This window comes from Perca fluviatilis, chromosome 9 (genome assembly GCF_010015445.1).
Source record: "Perca fluviatilis chromosome 9, GENO_Pfluv_1.0, whole genome shotgun sequence".
NCBI lineage: Eukaryota > Metazoa > Chordata > Actinopteri > Perciformes > Percidae > Perca > Perca fluviatilis.
In genome coordinates, this window is record NC_053120.1 from 39,827,845 (window position 1) to 39,852,066 (window position 24,222).

Here is a 24,222-nt window from a genome sequence, read left to right on the forward strand (position 1 = left end):
CCCTTTGCTGCATGTCATTTCTCCCCTTTCATGTCTTTAGCTTTCCTACACAAATAAAGGCCTAAAATGCCAGAAAAAAAAATAAAAATGTAATCTGTAATGCAGGTGTTTCTCAAGTGGGGGTGCGTGTACCCCTAGGGGTACTTTGGAGGACTACAGGGGGTACGTGAAATGTTTTGCTAAATGTTTTTCAGTTACAAGGCTGTTGTTTTGACCTATTCTTGCATTTCTTCCTGACTTTTTTCTACAGACTTTTTTTCTTCGAAGTTTTTGTCTCTGTTTTCAAAGTTTTATTCTGCCTTTTTCAAAGTTTTTGTCGCTTATTTGATTTCTTTTGTCACTTTTGTCGCCCTAGTGTTGCCTTTCTTCTTTCTACTGTTTTTTTAAAAAGTTTTTATTAGGCTACTATTTTCGACCTATTCTTGCCTTACTTCCTTCTTTCTACCGTCTTTTTCAAGGTTTTGTCTCCTTTTATCTTCAGCATTTTAATGTTTTCCAGGTAGGCCTACAAGGCTGTTGTTTAGTAAATCTATCGCTGACATCGCTGTATTTTTCCTCTTTATAGAGACTTATTTTTTCTACCCAAAATGATTTGCGCTGGTCAGGGGGTAGCCTACATATGGCTTTAAAAAAAACGTTCAAAGGGGGAACCTTATTGAAAATAGCTTGAGAACCAGTGGCCTGAACGGTTCAGGGACCTCTCCTGTAAGGAAGGGGCTATGGTGACAGTGGGTAGGCCTAGCTAGTGTGGTAATGTTGCAACATCTATCGAAGACACCAGGTGGCGCTGGTGTACCAGATTTAAATAACCCCGCGGGTTTTTTCACTGTGTTCAGGGGGGTGTTGTCTATGGATAAACTCGTGTAAACTATTTACCTTGTTTTATGGTGACCCGTTTTTCAAAAAAAAAAAAAAAAAAGATAATAATAATTGATTTAGTGAAGTTATTGGGCCGTTATGTCATGTGAATCCACAGGTTGTTTGACAGCTGAACAATAACGTTTGTTAAATGTGTTCTTGGTGTTTCCGTTATCGCTGCTTCTTTTGTCCGCCACTAGCCTACTGCTGACTGAATGATAGTTGACGTAAAACCAATACATGTTATCAGGCTTGCCTTCACAGCGACATGAACACACTGTAACGAAGTGTTGAGCTCTGAGGTGTTCCTATTGGACAGAGGAACTCGCTCAGTCGTACGTCCGACCGTTTATGCAAATCAACTCAACCCGAATATGGACACGGAGGAATGAAATATGGTGGAGGAGGCGAACATGGAGGACCGAGGACCGTGAGCGCTGCGGTAGTCTTTTTTTGGGGGGGGTTGTAAGAAGAAACGTGGATGTACCTTCAGCGGGACTTTTTTAAGCGGACAACTTCGGTGGAAAGTTTTGTATTCGCGTCTCCATTTTTTTTTTTTGCGCCGACAAGTACGTCGAGGTAGAGTTTGTTGTAATGCAGTGAAGAGCGACTTTTTCGGGGGGGTAATTTGCAGGGCAGAGGGCTCCCGACGCTATGCCGTGGGTCAGCGGCGGTAAGCGGAGAGAGAGCTCGGAGCTGCCGCTGCCCGCGGGCTGGGAGGAAGCCCGGGATTACGATGGCAGAGTGTTTTTTATCGACCACAACACCCGACAAACTTCATGGATTGACCCCAGAGATAGGTATGCTAAAGGCCTGGGAGTACTGGGATCACACACACTCACACAAAATAGTTTTAATTCAACAAGTCCTTCTAACAAAACAACGTAGCTAATTTAGTGGAGGGGATGCCAGGGCGGCCGGGACGAAGGGGGGCGACTACAAGTGAAGGCAGATTTGTTGTTGTTTTTGGGGGCCAGTGCTGTAAATTTGACACAAGGTTGCGGTGGATATTGTAGCCACGACCGATGAATCAGATGAGATTTGGCAGAAGTTGTGGCCTCCCCACCTTATGAAGAGGTTCCCATGCAAACACGGGATGTATGTAACGCCCATGGTCACCTACCGTGCAGCTGCTCACACTAATACATTCCCAGTATTTCTCTTTAAACGCAAAGTCTGACAGGTCTTTGACATGAAATTAGACAGCAGCCCAGCCTTTCCGGTTTGTTATGTTTCAGTTGGTGTTTAGTACAACACCCATACACCCAGTCAGTCGGGTCACCTGAGTTTTTACAGATCTGTCTTTTTTGTTCATGGAAGAAGAGGAACTTGATGTCTGTCTCATAACTCAATCATTAAGACTCCGTAAAATCAGAGTTATGACTTCCAGTGACTTGAGACATTCCTGGTTCACACACCTAACATAACACAGTGAGCTATTGTTATCCAGTTCCCTTTTCCTTTTCATACAAAGACACCTCAAGTCCTATAGTGTGTCAAGTACAGCTCTGAAGTCTACTCCATAATGTTGTTGTTCATCCCAAAATGACCCATAATGTGTGTGTTTCACTGGATTTGATAATGGAGCATATTACAGCAAAAGCTTTAAACTCCAACTCCCAGAAATCTTTGTGAAAATATGTGAGGAATGCTAGTTGGGCCACTGGGAAAGCTGCAAGGATGTGCTTTTGTGGGGACTTGGATTTCACCAACCCAGAAACAGGCTCAATCAGGCATTCAAAGCGGACTTTGTTGAGATTACTGGGAATTATAGCAAGTATTTTAACTCTACTGCATTATGAGGGAAAGGCAGAGATCCACTGTGCCTGTCAAAAACAACACTCCAAGTATGGTTGAGTTTGAGTTCCAGTCTGTTTCTGTGTAACATTAGTCCAGATTTGTTGCAGCTGATTTCTTCAACAGCGGGAATGTGTAATAGCCGCATGTAATCCAGATTAGAAAAACCTGATTTCCTTGAAGGCCCCCTCCTCCCTGCAAGTTGATTAACCATTGTTATATGAAGCTGATAGCTGTTTCACAACATCTAATATCTAAGATTGAATATACGTCAGCATGTGAAGGTGGAATCTGGGTTTTTTTATGTTTGCATGACTAAAGAATGTTCTCTGCATTTGTTCTGGTGCTGCTCAGTGATTTATAGGTTATCACTGCCAGAGGAATGTCTTCTGTCACCACCTGATACTGACTTTCCAATAAATCACATCACTATACAGCACTAAAGCTGACTTTGTGCCAACATGCAACAGATACAAAAAGGTGTCAGCCATTCAGTCAGTGTTGCCGCTCTTTCCGTCAGCTGCAGATAAATTGACTGGTTGCATGTCGCATAAGCATGTACTGGATGTCAGGAGCAGAGAGGTGAATGCAGTGATGATAAGAGTTTCCTACTTTTTCCTGTCAAGGCCCAGTTTGACAGCTGTTCTGTTTTTAACTACAACTAAAATCAAAGGCTGGTAGTTTTAAGGATTGTTGTTTCTGGTATCTACACATGTTACTATAGGTCTTCATCATCTTTTTTTTTTTTTTGGTCTTCATCATAATGAGTCATATTATTGGCTGAGGCTGATATTAGCTTACATTTTCAGACTGTAAATTGATCTGAAGATTGAATGATCTATTCAGATTTTATAAAATCAACCGTCCGAGCCGTGTTTCCCTTCAATGGGAAGAGTGAATTTAATCTGAAATAACTAATAGTAAAATACAGTTGATCCCCACTCAGTATTTATTGGCCCCAGGGTAATTTGTGTTGGAGACTGAGTTGACAGACAGAAATTAAGGGCCCTGAAACGCGCCTAATTTGGGAGGGATCAAACTCTCCATATTTTGGGCAAAACATGATCTGTGTCTGAAGCGTTACAAAGGCCTCAGGAACTCCTCTTGAACTGACGCTAAAAAAAAAACGTAAGCTCAGTATACCCATTTGTGTGAGTGCAGGTACTCCCATCCTGTGATCTGTTGTGTCGTACAGCTCGCAGCTAGGGGCGTCTGATGTGCGCAAACCTCTGGTCTGCTGCGTCAGTGGCGGATTATCGCCTAATCACTAAAACACAAGAGTCATTGAGCTAAAACATAATTGTCAATGATGACCATGATGTGCTGTAACGGAGCTGCGTATCAGCCAGGGGTCAAGTGTGTTCCTGCTCGTACATTTGGACATCTGCGGCTGAGAGAAGCTGGATGGTGCTGTTTTTCGGTTAGATAACAGCGTGTAGTGAAAAATTAGATGGATGTGTGAACACGGTGCGCAGATACCTGGGAAACTTTTGGAGCATCCCTCAACACATGGCTTGCACAAAGCGCGAAATGAAAAGCGGTAAACATTGCACTTTTTAAAGCATCTACACCCCTCAGTACCCTTTGAGCTCACTCTTGATGATGGTTATGTCTCTCGAGGATGGTGGATACCTCGAGCAGCTCTGGGCAGCCCTGCCAGCTCCTGCAGATAAGCCAAGCAGTTCTGTAGAGCTTTTTTGTTACTGTGGAATGAGCGTTATGTTAGGCATGCCTACACTAATGCCCAGGGGCTCTGCTTGCTCGCGGCCCCAGACAAAGCAGCAGAACAGAGGCAGTTTCCCACGTGTCTGCCTCCTCCTCTCCATCCTGGGCCCTGTAGGCCTCCTTTATTAGCTCTGTTATGCAACAGCCATGGCCGGCCTGCCGCTCAGCAAAGGGAGGCCTTTATACTTGGTCACAAAGCACACCAAATTCAATTATTCTGGAAAGGATGAGCTGTGTTTCCAGCACCGAAAGGTTATTCACATGCGCTGAACCCCGCTGTTATTTTGCTTCCCCCAGTGTTTTCATTATGATGGCTCTTTTTTGTCTTTTGGTGGGGGGAGGTTACAAACATGCCATTTGCTTGATCCTGTGTCATTTGGCCCTATGGGTTTTCCGTGTTCTTTTTCACGAGAAGACAATAAGTTTGTCTTCAGCTTTCACCTCGCTCCATGTTCTGGAAGTTCAAACCTCTTTCCTCCAGCAGTTCTTTAGCCGTTACTCCCTTTCATGTCTAGCTTTCCCAGAAGATTACCTATGTTTTTAAATGAGTTACAGGACTAAAAGCACTTTATTTATTGCCTCGATATTGCTTTGCATCTTCTCGGGCTGTGTGTTGATGCCCCTTCTGAAGCAGCCACATTCAGCAGTCAGAGCTGTAGGTTGCTTGTGTTTTATGTGTATGTTGTGAAGAATGTTACCTAAACAGGACATGCCAAACTCAGTGGACCAACCTCGAGCTCTGGGCCACCATTGTTTTTTTCCCCCTTCCACACATCTGCGCTATTCTTATTCGAAAAGAAAAATGTAGTTGAAACGCTCGCTGGCTCTGCTCATTTGGTGTGTAAGTTTCTGTACTTCTTGTCATATCTTTTTGAAATCTCACACAATTGCAGTGTGTGCTCACTCTAAAATCACTCTTTTTGTGTAACACCCTCATTTATAAGTGGTATAAACATATTTTATTAACACACTGTAATGCAGATTTAAAGACATTTTAAAGTGTTTTTTTTTTATTATTTATTTAATCCAGTGGCATTTGTCAACTCTTTACTTCTCTATCAAGACATATTGTGTATCTATGGCCATTCAGTAGTAGTTTAAAAATGACATATCTATGGGCTATATCTATTCAGTATTCAGACCAAAAAACGGGCCCTTTTTTCCATTTATAAAGAGAATAGAGTTATGGCTAAGAAGAGCATCACTGAATTGAGAGCATTGGATGCATTTATGCTAAATTGATTATGGTCATGGTGCTACACTGGTAAACCCAACTGTGCTCCACTCACATAAGACAAGCCCATCCCATGTGTCCAGACGCTGTCTAAATGTGTACAGAGACAGAGATGTCGGTCTACTTATAGGAGACCTATTTCCATAGGATTCAACACATAATTGGAGAAGTGGGTGTCTGTCCGTCTGTCAGCTGCTTTAGGCCCTGCTCTGAAATGCTGCACCCAGCCCTCAGAGAGGCTGGGCATAAATGACATTCCTCCCAAAGTTGTTTTCACGTTTCTTTTTTAACACCGAAAGGAATTTGTAGACCAACAACACTTGTGGCATTATTTTTTCCTCACAGACTTGTGTCAATCACCCCCTCCAGAGAAGAGCTAACATTATGAGAATGAAAGCAGGTGGTAATTGTGTTGCATATTGGAGTTAAAATGGGAACATGCAGAATTTTCTGTTCTCGCTTCATGCCCGTCTACGACACTGTGTCGGTGTCGCATTTGTTGTTTTTCTGGTCACATATGAAATGCTTGTCATCCAGAGGTCAAGCCGCTCTTCTTATTTGTAGGCTTCAGCAGCTGGCTCGCTGGGACGATAAAAGACTTTCAGTGGTTGAAATGTTTGCCGTGACTGGCTGTTTTATCACACTAGTGTTTGGTTTATTAATACAGTGAACCATCGCACAATTAAACATCAGTGTCAAAAATTCATCCCATGTGCAGTCCTAGACTGAAAAACTCCGAGACTGCAACGGGCTATGGCGACAAGTTGTCCAAATTAACACATTTGGTGGAATGATCAACTACATGTTTTTTTTATTTTTTATTATTCAATATGAACTTCGTGAACTGTATGAAAGACCACACTGGCATGTGTGCCTTTTGAATTTTGTTAGCGGCCTATAAGCTAGGGTTCTGTATTGTTTGGATTTTTACGATTCCAATTCCTAAACAGATTCTTGAAAAACTGAAAAATGACATCAAAGAAAGGCTCTTTTATAGGTATGGTAGCCGTAATATGCTTTTATGTCCGTTTTGGTGAGCCCAGAGGGAAAATATGGCCTACATTTATAGCCTACATTTACGGTAGCTAGCTAACAGTACACTACAGAGAAAGGGGGATATTTTTAGGTCCGTTTCGGAGCGACCGAGGGAAAATATTTCAGTCGACACATTAAGTGGAACCGAAATGAGGAACCGAAATTTTCCTTCTAATCCGGTCCCATTCCTACCTGTTGCGTAGGAAACCGGGTTTCGGTACCCAACCCTACTGAAAACATGTGGCTACTGTGGTCAAGCTGAAGGATAGTAACACAAATCCAAAGCGTCAAAACACGGTCTCTTTGGTTCCATAATGAAATAAAAGAAGGAATATTGTGTCCACTGTTTGGTGCATCTTAATTTGCCGATTGTTGTAGCAGAGAGCTGAGGAGCTGGTGATGATGATCAGACCAGACGAGCTCCAGTGGCCCAGACTCCAGTTTCACATGCCTTTCCCATGCAGCAGCCCGTCGCCAGGCAAAGGCGGGTTGCTGCAGATAGAAATATCCTCTGGGACAACCCAGGATGGCACAGATTATTCTAGAATTAGCAAATGTCGTTGACAACTAAATATATTTTGCTGGGAAGTTTTGAGACGCGAGCAGGCCGAGCAGCATTTCATTCCTCCACAGCTGAACATGCTTGTCATTCTGTCAGTCTCTCGCCTTTCTATTTCCAATATCTGTCTCATTTTCTGTTTCCTCTTAGATTGAAAAAATGATCCTGGAGGATGTGTAACATTTGAAAACAAAATGTATTAATCTTGTTCTTTTACTGCTGGCAGAGCAGCTTGTAACTAACCATATTTATTACAATTTATATATTATTATGCTTTACATTACCGCTGAACATTGTCAATAGTATGCTGTGGTGTTGTCACAGCTTCCTCTGCGGGTTTATTTTTGCTAAACTTAATTATTGTTACATGGCATTAGGGTTGGGTATCGTTTGGTTTTTTTTCGATTCCGGTGCTAAATCGATACTTTTAAAATGGTGCCGGTGCCTAAACGGTGCCTGAACCGGTACTTTTCAATAAAGTTAAAAAAAAAAGAAGAAGAAAATATAATAAGTAGGGTAGTAAAAAATAAGGGTAGTAAACAACAGTCAGTGACTTGTTTATTGCTAAGGACATGGTCAAAATTAAAGATTTAATAATAATGTAATAACTATAACAATAACAATAACTTATTTCACCAGTAAATTGCTGTTGAACCCCAGATGGGAAAAGGGTATTTTACAATTACTGTGAATGCAACACGAGGCTACCTGTTTTAAGTGAATGCACCGTCTGCGTTGTTTAATTCCGACAACGGCAGCTGCGAGTGAACGCACCGTCTGTGTTGTTTAATTCCGACCATATAAACATAGTACTACTAGTACTACTAGTACTACTACTGTATATCTATGAATTGCGACAACGGCAGCTGCTGCTGCGCTGCAGAGCAGACTGTTACATCCTGTTGAAGTCCTCCACAGTGAAATCCAGTCACACTTTACACTGTTTAACGTTAGCTGTCAGCATTTTACCGGTGTTTAATCCAGCTGCTAGCTAAAGGTAGGCTAACGTTACATGCTGTCAGGTGTAGTGTAAAGTCAAGCACCGAAATGAGGCACCGAAACTTTCGTTCTTATTCGGTCTCGTTACTACAGTTTACGTCGGCACCGGTTCCCTATTTGAACCGAGTTTCGGTACCCAACCCTACATGGCATTGCGATAAAAATGCAGACTGATTTTAAAAGCCCTGGAGCAGCAAGGTAAATAAAAAATGAAATGAACAGGAAATAACTTATATATAAATTAAATATAGGGGTTATTTGTGTTCACACTACAAAAAAACTACAAAACTTCCAAGCGCGCTCATTTCCTTTCACATTTCGCCGCCCTTTTGCATCCATCGTGTGCATCGCAATACACAGAAAGCTAGCATAGTGTCGGCTAACTTAGCTAAATAACACAGTACCACAGCTAGCCGTGTGCGTTTAAAAAAACATGATTGGTTGACGCATCACTGCGGGAGGACATGCCATCTTTGAATTGTAGCGCGTCACGGCCGTCGCACAGCACATGTCGGGGGTCAGTTTGTAGCTTTCATTGAAAATGACTTGTAGCCTGTTGCGTTGTCGCTCATAGTGTGAACACAGCATAGGCACAAAGTACAACGGAGACTGATGAGAATTAGTTTTGCAGGAATTAGGACACAAACCAAACGAGACAAATCCAAATGTTGACCTGATGACACCGCTAGATGATGCCGCTATCAAGTAATTACAATTCATCCTGAGGGGAACATCAATACGTATATGTAGCAAATTTCAGCAATCCATCTAGTAGTTGTTGAGATATTTCACTAATAAGCAAAAATGTTGGTGGCACTACAGGAAAAGTCAGAGGATCACCAAGTCAGTAGGATTCATCTTCTGGGGACCATGAATGTCTTTACAAAATTAAATGGCAATCAATCCAATAGTTGTTAAGATATTTCAGTCTGGACAGAAGACCGACAAAGCCATCCATAGAAAGATGATATGTAGTTGCTGTTGAGGACAAAAAAATGTATATTTAAAGAAAGTGAGTGAAGTCCACAATGGCTGAATGCTCCGGAAAAATAATGTATTTGTGTAAATAAGGCACACACACACAACATTTCAAAGATCTTCAACGTTTTTTTATTTTTTTTTTGTTGTCGGATGAAAGTTTAAAAAAATATGTATTTTTCCGGAGCATACTTACTTTCTTTGAAAGCCATCCATAGAGTCATGCTGCTATCATGGTTAAACCTCCTTTATGGTCGCTGCCTGCACCTGCTGTAGAGTTTTAGTAATCCTTTAGTTATACAGTTATTATAGAAATCAGTGTTTAGCCTTACATACATGAGAAGCGCAGTGTCAGACCAGTCTTAAACTCTGTTGTGTAATGCGTGTTGTTGACTGATTGACAATGTCAGCAAACACGGGTTTACCCAGGGTCACTATGTCAGTCCGACAGGAGAGTGACACAGTTATTTTACTCTCCGAGCTTGTCTGACTGAGGGGGAAAAGCTGACTGATAGAAATGATCATAGAGAAGTGTCATGTTTTGATTTAGAGTGCATTTTCAGTATGCTCAAAGGGTCACACCAAAAATGCTCATACAAAGTATGGCTACTTTTTGTTTTATAATAAATGTATATCATCAGATCGCTCTCCTACTGCTCACTGCAGCTGTGTGTCCTCCTCTGTGTGTGAGTGGGCTGAGCTGTGCAGCAGTGGTTACGGAGTCTCCCGAGACCAAGACATGACTTGGAAAAACAGAGGCTTCTGTCACAAGACAAACTGAAACATTCACATATTCAGATCTGTGAGAGGACATGTTTTCCTCTCTCTCTCTCTCTCTCTCTCTCTCTCTCTCTCTCTCTCTCTGTGTGTCTCTCTCTCTCTCAGTGTCTCTCTCTCTCTCTTTGTCTCCCTCTGTCTCTCTCTCTCTCTCTCTCTCTCTCTCTCTGGGGAGGTCGGAGGGCAGATCAGGACTGAACTCCCTCTGACGTCACACAGCTTCCTATCCAAAGGTTCTCGTGGTCTTCCCTGTTTTTATGACCTTTTTGACTCGTTCCAAAATATATCTTTATCTTTTCAACTGCTTAATGTGCCTATTTTTGACATGCTTCTTCCGATTCTTGTCGTCATGGTTCCTCCTTTAGTCATTATTAACATAAAACCCAACTGTCCTGTCTGAGTGTTTTTTTTATGTACTTAAAAGTGCAGTTAGTGTCTGGACGTGTGTTTACCTTTAACAAACACTATAAGCAGGTGGGGAGTGTGCTCGTGTTTGCCTTGTCTTTGTGTTTGGCTGTAAAAAATTTTTTTATTTTTTTCATTTTTTTTTTTTTTGTTATGTGTAGTTGTTAACCATTAGAATTTTTAGTAATACGTAGGATTTTATTTTGGCTCATATCTGTGCTTTTCTAGTAGGTAGGGGTGGGCGATGTAGAGATGTAATGATTCAGCAGTAAGTTGATGTCGACACCCCCAAATGGGTCACAAGATGAAACTAAGGGTTCAGGAGATGATCAAGTAGTTAAGAGAGCAGTTTTAGTATATTTATTTATTTAATTTTTTCCCCTTGTAAAATACTGAATATAGTTTTTACCTCTTCGGACCTCTAACATTATTCTAATTAAACCATCTGAGGAGGTAAAAATCACTCTTTGCTCACATCTCATAGAAATATGTAATCTTAATGAGGGGTTGGGAGCTGACTTTGTATCGTTTTTAAAGGGTCACAAGCCAAAAAGGTCGTGAACCACTGACTAAGCGTAATAGCCAACTACTTTGATAATCAAATAATTATTAGTCATTTTTCAAGCAAAATAATTCAAACATTTACTGGTTCCAATGTGAGGATTTGGATTACCTCGGGCTCTCTCTGGAACTCGTCCACTTAAAAGACCAAATGTTTATTCAATTCATTCAGGAAATAATTGTCAGATTACCTGAGGATAAAAATAATTATATTAATAGTGTTATCCTTATCTCAGGATGTTGCCGTATCTATCAAACTTTCCAAAAGGACATGTCAAAATAAAAAAATACGTTCTTCACATAAAATCAACATCTCAATATCGCAGTCTGAGAGTTTTGTCATAATATAATTAAAGAAAGAAATGGTAAACTGTAATTTGGATTTATCAAGCCCTACATGCACAGCTGCACATCAGTGAAGTAGCCTGTAGAATTTCCCAAAAATGTGTGAAATGCAATGGGAGTTTATTGAATTTGAGGCATTGTCGAAGTTTTTTTAACAAGCCTGTGTGATTCATCATCAACTAGGCTTGCTTTTAGTTCTTGCAAATAGCAGAAAGAACACATTTTAACACTGTATTATAAGCATCAGAACACTGAAGACACTGAGGGTACGATTATCAAGTGCAGCTAATATTTTTTTTACATATTCATCGTATGCCACTCTAATAATAAAGGCTTTATTGGGTGTTTTGAGAAAGTGGGAGAACCTTTGTTTCCTGATCATTTAAAAGCAGGTCTTTGCAACCAAATGGAAGTTAAGTTCTGGTGAAGAATGCAGAGAGGAGAGCTGCTGCGTCTGTCCACTGAGGAATGTGATGCAGAATGCTTCAGCTACTCTCTCCAGGCCGCCCCTTCATTGTATGCATGCCTCGCCAGGATCACGCCTCATGCACTGTCTGCATTGTGAGCATACTGCATTGGAAGGGGTCACTGTCACCGGACCCCCCTTTTGTCTGTGCTGATTGATGGTAATCAGACAGTTACTGTATGTTCTGCTGTCATCAGACCCACTGGTTCACAGCTCACTGATATGTTTAGATTAGGGGAGTTAGTGATGTATCGGCCTGATGCCATTAGTTCTGCACCATCATAGTCGCTGTTCTGGCCTGACACAGTGTGTGCTGATGGGGCCCACATCTACACACATGGCTGCGTAAATCATTACACTGTAGCAGTCTTTAATTTTTGACATTAAGTCCATGCAAATTCTTTAAAGAAGAAAGTCCAAGAAGAGTTTTGAATCTTTTGTATGTAGGCTAATCCGTCAATAACTGTACATTGACTTCAGTACACTTATGTATCTATTGTAGAACTCCAAGCTTCTCACACATCAGTTAGTCTAAAAGGACAAAAAGTTTAGGTATCACAATGTAAGTTAAATAATACACATGGCGCGTACTTCATTATGTTGTATTTATGTATGTTCACATGCATACATTTTATATTTATGTATTTAACCATATAGTCCTGATACATGTCTGACTTATTGAACTAAATTTAAAAATCTAATTTTTATTTTGGGGTTCAACTAGAACATGTTTACATGATTTAATGTTCAAAAAACAACAACTCTCTGAATATACCTGTATTCACCCTCTGTCTGAAATGTTTTAGCGCCTGTCTCTTTAAGCCCCCCTCCTGAAAAGCCCAGTCTGCTCTGATTGGCATGCAAGAAAAGGCGCACCTTTGCAAAGGTAGTTCTCAAGCAAGACTGATGTTATTTTCTCAGCTGACCCTCAGAACTGTCAACAGTTTGGTGTCCAATGTATGTGGCCGGGTTAGCTCAGTTGGTAGAGCAGGCGCACACATATAGGTTTACTCCTCCTCAACGCAGCGGCCGTGGATTTGACTCCGACCTGTGGCCCTTTGCTGCATGTCATTCCCTCTCTCTCCCCTTTCATGTCTTCATCTGTCCTGTGGAAATAAAGGCCTAAAATGCCCAAAAAATAATCTTAAAAAGAACTGTCAACAGTTTGGTGTCCTGACCGCTTCCCTGCGGAGCACTAACACTAACACTAACCTTTGTAACCTTGTCGAAACACGTAAGCTTGTAAATCTGACAATCGCCAACAGAGGAAGTAAAGTGTACAGTTTCAAACCATAAAATAAAAGTTCTGTCCCTGTTAATGAATCAGCATCTTATGGTGTTTTTTTCTTTTTTTATATATATAAATTAATAATTTTCTTTGCTTCTTTTTTTGTATAACATTGGTGTTGATTGCTCAATTCATTTTTGTTCAACTTGTACTGATGATACCGAACCACTTTCTCAGAGAAATCAGTTTTTCAAAGATTTGCCTCTAATAATGCATTCTTGGGATATGACGAATCTCTTAAATTTCATTTATATGTTGCAGGTAATTATTTTTCTATAGTTGATTTTATTAAAAAGAAAACCTAAGAATCACATTACCTCATTTTTACCCAGTGGAGCAGTTGCTTGACATATGAAATTAGTGAAAGAGTTTTCAGTTTTCACCATCATAGAAATGGATAAACATACATTACCCATCATTGTTTTTGTGCGTGCTGTGAAACAAAAGCTACGTAGTTGGATTGAAATGATCACTCTGGATAATTGTTAAATCGCGACAGGGTTTCTCCTTGCGATCTTGATATGCATCTCAAGACATGGGAGGCGTGCAGCTTTGCTGTTGAGAGTCAGGGTGGTGGGGGAGAGAATATTCTTTAGAATGAATGTTTACTTTTTGCTTCTTTCCCCTCGATTGACATTGAAAACATCTTTTTATAAACATGATAAATGAGGCACAGCACCCTGAAGGCCAGTTAATGCTAACAGGAAAAATGCGAGCGCACTAATCCAGAGATACTGAGCAGCAGGGCTGTTCAAATACAAATTGAGTTGAGCAAGATTTTAAAACCAAGAAATGTAGATGGGCCAAACATTTTCAGCAGAAGCCTATTTAAAAACTGTGCAGTGATACAAGGCTATTTCTAATAAATATAAATATAGTGGATGGGCAGATAGGACAGGAGGAGAAAGCGGCGGTAAGCGCTGCCCGCTTTCTTTTAGCGCCCATTTTAACCAATTGGGCTGTTAAGACAGAACGCGTTCTGCATCCGGCTCAGGATCTGCAGCGATATTTCAGCGCCTCGTCTATTTTCTCCACGAGCCGCTAGCGAAACTGGCAAGAAACACACTTATAATCTCTTATAAACGATTTATTATGTATGATATTAATTATCTGATTCTTCTGGGTCACTCTTAGGTTGCTTCTGGGCCGGATCGGATCAGCTGTACATGTTTTTTCTTAAGCTGATATGAAAGAGCATTCCTTGGGGTTACTGTTGCGCTGAAAAGATTTTAAATCATTTCAGGATCACCAAACCGCTGACGTTCGCCGACTGTGTTGGAGATGAACTGCCTCTCGGGTGGGAGGAAGTTTATGACCAGCAAGTGGGAGTTTACTACATCGACCACATCAACAGTGAGTACTTCCCTATTTGTCTCTAAGCACTTTAAAAAAACACACAGATTTCACTGTACATTACACTGGAGCAATGAGGGTTGAATGTCAATTCAGTATACTGAGTCTTTTGTTTCACAAAGAAGCTACCACTGGACCGTCTTGCTTTTCTGATGAATGTTATCGCACATCTTTATGGGACTATTTGCTCATTAGTCACTTGGGTTGTGTCCCGTTGTCAGAGACCACCCAGATTGAGAACCCGCGGACTCAATGGCGGCAGGAGCAGGAGCGCATGCTGAAGGAGTACCTTGTGGTGGCCCAAGAGGCCCTCAAAGCCAAGAAGGAGATGTACCTGGTCAAGCAGCAGCGTCTGGAGCTGGCTCAGCAGGAAATGTTGCTCTTCCACGAGCTCTCTGAGGACAACCGTTCCATCACCAGCAGTAAGACAAACGAACATCCAGCTCACTTACCTGACCTTAGCAGACCCAATTATCTGGCCTGGTTATGCTATATTGTTGATGTGCCTTCAGGTCACTGGTGGGGGGGGGGGGTGCAGATCTTTAGAAGATCTTCCAAATCCCTGGTGCACCCCACCCTTCCTTTTACCACCTCCACCCAGTTTTACCCTCCGACTCCAGCCAGCTGTCACACACAAAGCATCCAGGGGGCGTCCACGGAGAGCAAAGGCTGGGAGAGGACACCGGATCCCCCTTCCACTCTTACTATTACAAGTCATCACTATCAACTGCTGATCCCCCTCTGTCCTTTTCTTTCTATGTGTTCACAGCGCTCTCCGGCTCGTCCTCAAACTCGAAATACGACCCTGACCAAATAAAAGTGGAAATAGCTTGTAGGCGAGAGCGGGTAAGTCATTATCGGAGGAGAACAATGGGCTGAAGCGAGGGGCCCTGTTGGGCAGAAAAAGGGGGCTGGGGTGTGGCCCCTACAGGATACTGTGGCTGTAGCCTGGGGCCTCGAGAGGATGAGGATGAGATCATCATCAAAGGGTCAGGCAGAGGCTAGGTCACTGACTCACAGGGCCAAGTTGGACATTTCTCTGAGATCAGTCACATGGGTGAGGGTGTTTCCTGGATCACAGGCATTTTAACCTCAAGTGTTATACTGAAAAGACGAGTAGGACTTAATTATAATCCTCCTATAGAAATCACAGATAATTATTTTTGTTAGCTGAAAAGATCGTCACATAGTCAGAACAGGTGTGTTTTTGAGGATTGTATGAACACAGGATGTTACAATTGCCCCTTATTATCTGATGATGACCAGTTGTTAATATACATTCCTTATTGACTCGTCATGGCAACACCCACAAATCAACATGATGATTTGAAGATAATTTGAAGTAGCTAGCGAAGCCTACAGCTATGTCAAAGTGATTTTTATGGCCAGTCATGTTTCCAATAGAAATCAGTGCTCATCATTTTTATCTCTGTAAATGTCAGTATAATCTCTGCTCAACAACCCTTTCTTTTAAGCCTGGGTGATCTGGCTGTCATATTAATTATGTATTTATATGATTTTTTTGGCCATGCTCATTGCGGGCCTTTAAGGATTATATTTAATATGAAATACTTCAACATCTATTGGATGGATAGCCATAACATGTGGTACAGACAGTCATAGTCCCCAGAGGATGATTGTAAATAACTCTGATCCTCTACATTTTTCAACTAGCACAATAATTGTGAATACCTGTAAAACTAATGACATTCTCATCAGCCTCAGCTGTACTTTGTGTTTATTGCTAGTTAGCAAATGTTAGCATGCTAACATACTAAACTAAGATGGTGAACATGGTAAGAGTTACCTATTACATAATTGTTTTAAGCATGTTAGTATACTTACTGCCAGTGTAGCTGTAGACTCTTAGTCTTGTTACTATTTTACTAATAGTGATATACATTAGATCACAATTATCAAGCTGCAGAATCATTATTATATTGTAAAACAGTATCATAATGTGATCATGTCATCACAATACAATTCCACTAAAAGGGGCACTACCGCCATTTAGTATTAGACTTCTATTACACTGGTGTTCTTTCAAGATACAGATTTAAAAAAAGAATGGTCCAAATCAAAGCAGCAGATGCTGAGATAACTCTGAGTCCTACATTTCCCATAACGCAACTCAGCAGCATCTTTCATCAGACCTTCCCTGCCTGGTAAATTGCCACATCTTTCCCTCATCCCCAGTTTATAAAACAGGTTTTTTGCTTACAAATGTCAATCTCAAAGCCAAGGCCAAGGCAACCATTGATGACATCATCAGGGTAACTTTCTCAAACTAAAGAAATTTTCCTCCAGAGCCACAGATGACATTATACAATTGGTATGTGATGAACTTGCTGTATAAAATCGGAGGAGTGCCCTTTTAAATAACAACATTGAATAATCACAGACTACAGTCACCTATAGAAAGTTGATCAGACATCTTTTTCAGGAGAGAACGCCTCAGTATGCAAATCACTGTGTGTGGATGAGGGCGCATACACAGGTGTGCGTCCCTGTATAAACATAGCAGAGCATTCCTGTATGTGAATAGTCATGACTACGCAGTTTTAGCCGGTGGTGGTGACAGAAGCCCATTGTGCGCCATGGTAACCCGGTGCTCGGCCTTGTGTCCGCAGCTCTCCAGACTGAAGCAGGAGCTGGCCCAGGTGAAGCAGGAGCTGCAGTATAAGGAAATGGGAGTGGAGACCCTGCAGGAGTGAGTGTTCCTCTGCCTCTGTGTCCCAGGCCCACCCTTCCTCCCATGACCACCCTTCTCCTTCCTGCAACACGCTGCTCCCCACCCAGCCGCCTTTTCCCCTTTTTCATTCCCTCTCACCCTCACCCTCAGTGTTGGGTCTCGTCCTCTATCTTCAACTCAACACAAACTCTCTTTCTCTGCTCCTTCTCTTTTTCCTTCCCCACATCTCCTTGTGTTCATACTACATTTCATGTAGTTCAACAGGTTTTCATATTTAAATGATCCCTTTTTCATTTGGCTCACAAACACAGTTTAATTACATTATAAGACAATGTTGAGTTAATTTAAGTGGAAAATGGTGAGATTTTAAAGACGTGGGGCAAAAAGCCTTTGACCCATATAGAGAATGAGAGGATTTTCAAAGAATAATCAGCGGAAACTCTTCTTTAGCTTCTATTTTAGAGGCTGTCCCACATTTTCCTTTAGTTTGTGTTGGTTTTTAAAGCACATAGGACTACACATAGCGTCTTTTGTGCTGGGAACATTTCTGAGCAGTTCCAAATTTCATGTTAGAATTAGAGGCTCCACCTCTCGGAGGAAAAAAAGAGAGCGTTTGAGAAACGGCAAATGGAGGGAGTTTTTGATGGAAAAGGGGACTCCACCTCAGGAAGAGGATGCACCAGTGGAGTGCAGGGAGCCAAGGCTCAGCCTGGAGAGGAAGTTGCTCTATGGAGAGGGAGGGGGGGGGAGGTATGGGCTCGAGAGCAGTTTAAAAAACACAGAGATATCTGGCAGCAAATTCCTTTGCACTTCCTGAGTCCCGGCAAAGAGTCCCTTATCTCTTAGATAAAACAGGACTTGAGTGATTCCCAGAATAGCCAGGAGAATACACAGCTTGCAGAAAACATGGACGCATCCTCCTCTTGAGCTTTTGCATGTGTGTGTATACGTGCCTACAAGTGTGTTTGTGCCTCTGTTTGTCTGTGTGTGTGCACGTCCTATTGTTTCTCCTGGGTTGGTTTTTGCCCAGTAGGGTTGAGGCCAGTCGGGACCCTACGGCTGTTTGTTTTTTCCCCAATCTCAGCTGTTGTCAGCAATATAGCTAATTGTTCTCTGTGCCATGTCACATAAGATAAAGCAAACAAGCAGCTTCTGATGTAGAAATACCCCCCTTTAATCATCACTACTCCACTAAAAGAATTCAGGAGTTGGAGTCAGGAGTTTATCTCTTTTGGACAGTTTGGAGTACGAGTATCTTTTCTGCTCATCTGTATTCCACCTTATCTTGACACATTTAGCAAGTTTTCAGACACTGCACATATATTCACTGCGCAGACTTAACTCTGTATCCGTAACCAACATCTCAACTGGTGGTTTTTAGGAACTTAATCAAACTGACACCTTTAGCTTGGTAAGAAAATATGAGCATATTTGCTTCTCTACAGTACACAGGGTGGGGGGTTTGATACAGGCATGCACTGAGGGGTGGGTAGTGCCTTATTTTTTTTTCTCTTTGCTAAGCATATAAACTCCCAGGCCCTGCCAATAGGGTGGGGGGGAACAAAGCAGAGCTTGTTTTGGGAGGAAGAGGCAGGGTCGAGTGGATGAACAGTACCTGCTGTTGAAGGAGAGTGAAGGAAGCGGGCTGTGGTGAGAGCGGGGGCCACGTGCCAGGCCCAGTGATGGAGGAGGCACCGTGCCACGCTCCTCCAACCAAACCACCCCTCCCCACTCATACCCTTACTGTAGAATACAAGCACTTCAAAGCAGGAGAGCAGATCTGTTTGCTCATCATATGTTGGTGGGAGTCCTGGATCGATCTGTTTTTGTTATTTCAGAATGTATAGAACATTAATCAGATAGTCTGTGGGTGGATCTTAATGTTTTAACTTTAAACACTGAGAGCCTCTAGCCCTGTAGCGGAGATTACCTAAAACGAGGGAGCCTTTGAAAGCAGCACTTTAAAGGCTGAAACAATATCCCAGCATGTGGAAACAAACAGAGATTATTATTTACACTGGCCTGTCACATGCAGTGTCAGTATTTCATAACTGACCACAGTCTAAAATAAACACTTGAATGTTACCTCCCACACAAAAATACTTCAGATGTTCATCTGATGAATTTTTTTTTTTTTTGAGTGTGACTTATTTTCCAATGACCTGTTTTCCAATATAAAGCACCCACCCTGTTGCTGGTATGTGAATGATAGATGTCATTCTGGATTTGAAACGCCTTGATTCTACTGGATTCTTGTGCTAACTGTCATCAGGTGATTGTGCATATAAATGCCCAGCAGGCACATTCATCAAAGCACTTATTAACACCACATGATCATTGTTTTGTCCTTTGACACATTTTTCACCAGTGCTCTTATTCCTCCTTCCCACACATTGTATGTCTCTTTCCTGGCACCTTTAAAGTTAAGCTTTTCCTGGTGATCTTCTCTGTTCTGCTAGAGCATCTTCTTCCAAACGTAATATCTTTCCCACAATTATGTGATATAATATTACAGCAAATTCACAAATGTGCTGATACATTGTAGCACATATCTGTAGCTGTTCTGGATTTACTTAATTGAATTGAATTCCTAATTATTCAGTTCTAATGTTGACTGGTATTGAAGGCAGAAACTGACAAAATGTGTTTTTACTACCTAACTGGAGGTTATAAAACGTGTGTTGCTTTATCTTTATTTTGACACACTACTTAGATTATTTAACTAACAATATTATTAATCAATGTATTTAGTTTTACTACATTTTGTCAGTTCCGAAGGCTCCATAGACCTCAACTTAAATAAGAATAATGGGGGGGGGCTTCAAATACAGCAAGTCAGACTGTTAATATGCTGCTAGACACAAGGTTTGGACATAAAGCGCAAGCTGACAACTTTTAAATGTCTTTATTGGTTTTAAATTAAAGTAGCTAACCACTTAATATAAGTTTATCTTCATAGAGCAGTCTGAACAAGGCTGTAGATTACAGCTTCCAAAGGGATGAGTTCCATTATACTCTGTAACCACTGTGAAAGACTGTGAGCTTTATCTTAAATCAGCCCTTCAGCACCAAACAAAAACATCAAGCAGTTTTAACATCTGGGGTTTTAACACTTGGTGCCCCAGCAGACCTCTGAATGTGTGTGTGTGTGTGTGTGTGTTTGTGTGTTTGTGTCACAGGATTGACAGGAAGATGTCCTGCAGTCAGACCAACTACAAGCTGGACGAGGCTCAAGCCATCTTCACCGAGCTGCGGAGCATCAAGAAGTCCATCACCACAGGCGAGAAGGAGAGGCAGGACCTCATCCAGGTAAAAGATGACCTCTGCTTCCTGCTATCTGCACGTTACTCCTGGGATACATGTTGTTGCAATATTCTTTGCTGACCTCTAGTGTCTGTTAACCTCTACTTCTCATCATTGTCTTTTAATAAAGCACATTTCCAGACATTGAAGTCACTGACCACAATTTTGTCAGCACAGCAAAAAAGCAACGCAGTAATATGTAATGAATAATAATAGACGATGATTCAGTCTGATTGTCGGTCCACATTTGCAAAAGGCATTTCCTGCCAATGTCCCCATCTATTTATGAACATAAAGGAGCCAAATGACACACTTTAAGCGTTGAAATTCATCTTTAAAAACTCAACACAATTTACAGTGCATTGCATTGTTTGTCCCACTTGTTCTTTACAACAATTTTCAGTGAGATATTTTTGAATGATATATTATGCAGATGATTCTTTTTTTAATCACTATCCCATCCCACAGTGCCTGGCGAAGCTGACGGTCAACTTCCAAAACAGCTCGTCTATCCACGACTCGGCCAGCGAGGCGGCAAACAGCAGCGGACTCGTGGGTGACTCGTGCAACCTGCAGCAGTACTGTGACACCGGCTGTCAGACGGACATCATGGGAGAGGTAGGAGAGGCTGCTACTCCTCCCTGTCTCCCCCTAAAACAGGTTTTCAAACTGACTGAGAGTTGTGTCACAATTTGTAGTCCTTCTCAGAGTCACAACTCAAATCTGAACACGCAGACATGATACATGTATTTTTTTAGATTCAGCGTGACTTAACACTTCTTCCAGTAAATGTCCATAAATCCGCTTAGAAATGATGCAAAAAGGCAATACTTTTAACTCCTCAACTTGCCTAAGAATCATTACGTTTTTAAGTTTTCTTCAGTATCAAAGTCATCCATTGATAGTTGTACATTCATGGAAGCACTGCAAACAGAAACTGCTCATAGCTGCTTCAGCATACTTTTAATGTTGCTAATTTTCCAAAAAGGAAAAAAAAACAAATTTAAGCAAAACATCCATGGCTCAAGTTTTAGCCCACAACTAACTGACTGGGGGATATTGTTGGCAGGACGCAGTTGTTTTATTCCCTAAAAGAACAATTATCTGTTAAAATGATGAGTAGATAAGCTGCAGGAAGCTTCCTATCCTCCCTTCATATATCTGGAATGACTAATGTTTATGGTTAAGCCATGTCTCTACCACTATTTGTCATGTAAACTGCCGTGACGAAACTTATAAATCATTTTATTCCTCTTTTTTTTATTTATTTAGTATGGTTCCCAAGATTCCATGCATTTAGTGGACAAAGTGAAACTCAACTGGCAGTACGAGGAAGCCAAGAAAAAGTAAGTGTGTGTGTCTGTTTGTTGTTTATCAGTCGTAGTACTATGACACACCGGCATGCAGCACTGACTCCCAGGCCCCGCCAGCCCCCTGTCGTTCCTCGGGCCGTGCTCGTTGTCCAGTGGGAGGGCATGTTATGAATAGTATTTGCTCCCGGTGGCCGTGGCTGCTGAGCGATGTCTGGCCAGCGGAATGAGCTGGGTGGTCACATTCTTCCCTGGCCACACTGCTGCTGACTGTGTGCTGCCTTTGTGTGCGCAGCCAGAGAGAGCTCTGCCCACCGCCTGCCTCGGTGTACACCCTGCTTCTCCGCAAGATGGTTTAATATACACACCGTTCGCTTAAATATATCCCAGCTTACCCTATAGCGCTGGCTAAATCATACGTTTGCAAAATCAACATCGAAAGGCGTTTCTGTTAGTTTTGCTTCTGAATTCAGCACAGGTATGTGATGAGGTTAATCTGAAGACTGATTGGTGACAGATCCTGGTTGGATGGTGTATGTTCCAGCTGTAAGGGGCAGCAGTGTTATGATAGCTGCAGCAGCAAGCGCCACCGTGTTATTGTGATGGCTCCGTGCACACTTTTTCACACAAGATTCATGTTGCTGTGGTGACCCAGCAACAGCAATGCCAACCATGACATCAGAGAGGGAGGGAGGGAGAGAAAGGAGAGACCTGTGGAAACTTGCATGCTCTGTCACTGAGTCACCCTGTCTGAAATCCAGCACACATAAACACAGTTAAACACAGTTATTTCATCAGAGCTCAGGACTTAGTCTCTGAGATCCCACTTAACTCTGTCTTAATAAACGTGTCGCTGATACACAACCGTAAGACTGATGCAGCAGTGTGGCTCAGGTAGAGATGACGACGCTGAATGCTGTCATTACAGCCACAGCGTGAAGTGTCTGTTTGGCTCAGATATGTGGTCTTACATGGAGCTTATTTCTGCCACGTTACTATATCTATCTAACTATAAATTGAGGTGTGTGTTTGTGTTTGTGTGTGTGTGTGTGTGTGTGTGTGTGTGTGTGTGTGTGTGTGTGTGTGTGTGTGTGTGTTTCAAACAATCCCGCAAGTGCAAAAGACGTCACAGCGAGCCTACGGGTGTGTCATGTAGTGGGCCGCCTCTATGGAAAGCCAAACTGTTCAAATATTAATGTGATTTCTCACACGTTGACAATGCGTAGTCAACGTGTTGTTAACATGTTAATGTGTTGTCTAAGTGTGAAAAATCAGCGTGCTGTTAACGTGTTGTTGACGTGTTGTTTACCTGTTGTTTGTGTGAGAAATCACGTGTATTTGAACTGTTTGGCTTTTCATAGCAACGTTGCCGCCATCATGCATGTCAATGGGGGAATTGTAAAGCGCTTTTTCCAGTAAGGTAGAAAGGCGCTATATAAATGCAGTACATGTACCATTTACCATCGGATAAGTTGTTCTCGAGAACGCTTCGAACGGGCACGCCACCTGACAACGCTGCAAACAGCATCTTTTACGAGAGTAGCGTAGGTGGGAGCGAGAATGGCTGGTGCGTTGAGTGAGTGACGTCAGTGCATGTGTGGTTGAGCAAGGAGAGCGAGCGGTGCCATAGTGAGAAGCGGCTGTGAGGAAAGCGAGAGGCAAAAGAGATGCTGCCTAACAGTACTGCCTAATGGCTAATTATTAGATCAGTCAAAATCATGTTTTATACCAGTATGGCAAAATAAACCACAGGTAAAGCTTTATCCTAAAACCTCTCACTTTGACAAAGTTTGACAAATTAACAAGACATTTTGGAAGATGCGCTCATTCACCTTCTTGCGTAAATTTAGATGAGAAGATTGATATCACTATAAGGCTACAGCCAGTTAGCTTAGCTTAGCATAAAGACTGAAAACAGTTCTAAAAACTGAAACCTAAACTGTTAATAAATACATGTGTACGTTAAATACAGCACTTCAATGGCATTCTTTGTTTAGCAATCTATAAATATTTCAGGTGGGGCAGAAAAATCTGTACAAATATATTATACCATAAGTCTTTGTCTTGCCATAGATTAATGGTGATGATATGTAATGTTGGATTTGGAAGATTTGTATCCTCCATGAAAAACTGTTCAGCTTTCTGTTAGTTCAAATGTTTGCCCCTTTAGGGTTGTTTTTACATTTGAATGACAGCACATGTAGCCCACATTTTGTGTGTGTGTGTGTGTGTGTGTGTGTGTGTGTGTGTGTGTGTGTGTGTGTGTGTGTGTGTGTGTGTGTGTGTGTTCAAAAACACTGACACTCTATTTGTCACAAACCAGCATAATTTAGTTGTCTGTTCAGTTTTGTGAGACAGAAAAGATGCTGTGATGTAATGAATAAATATATACAGTATATAATATTATGACCATTTTTGTATTTTGCCCTTTCAGAGGTATCAGTTACAGATTTAGTGATTTACTCTCTCACATTCTGCTTTATGATGAATCATGCACAAGCGGAAGGAGCTGATGGGATAACATTACATATGGGATA

At 41.7% G+C, this 24,222-nt stretch overlaps 1 protein-coding gene across 3 annotated transcripts in view; it reads left to right on the forward strand.

Annotated features, from left to right (window-relative positions):
• The first annotated feature begins 1,111 nt into the window (after positions 1-1,111).
• Positions 1,112-24,222, forward strand: part of wwc3 (WWC family member 3) — a 34,306-nt gene continuing 11,195 nt past the window's right edge. The window contains exons 1-8 of one of the 3 annotated variants that reach the window (XM_039810939.1): positions 1,112-1,658; positions 14,271-14,380; positions 14,602-14,802; positions 15,150-15,226; positions 17,011-17,090; positions 20,252-20,381; positions 20,844-20,993; positions 21,648-21,721. In XM_039810939.1, coding sequence (XP_039666873.1) covers positions 1,513-1,658; positions 14,271-14,380; positions 14,602-14,802; positions 15,150-15,226; positions 17,011-17,090; positions 20,252-20,381; positions 20,844-20,993; positions 21,648-21,721 — 968 coding nt within the window. In that variant the 5' untranslated portion in view covers positions 1,112-1,512. Of the gene's footprint in view, positions 1,659-14,270; positions 14,381-14,601; positions 14,803-15,149; positions 15,227-15,290; positions 15,438-17,010; positions 17,091-20,251; positions 20,382-20,843; positions 20,994-21,647; positions 21,722-24,222 lie in introns of those variants that run through there. The other 2 variants (XM_039810938.1, XM_039810940.1) reach the window with 2 other exon arrangements.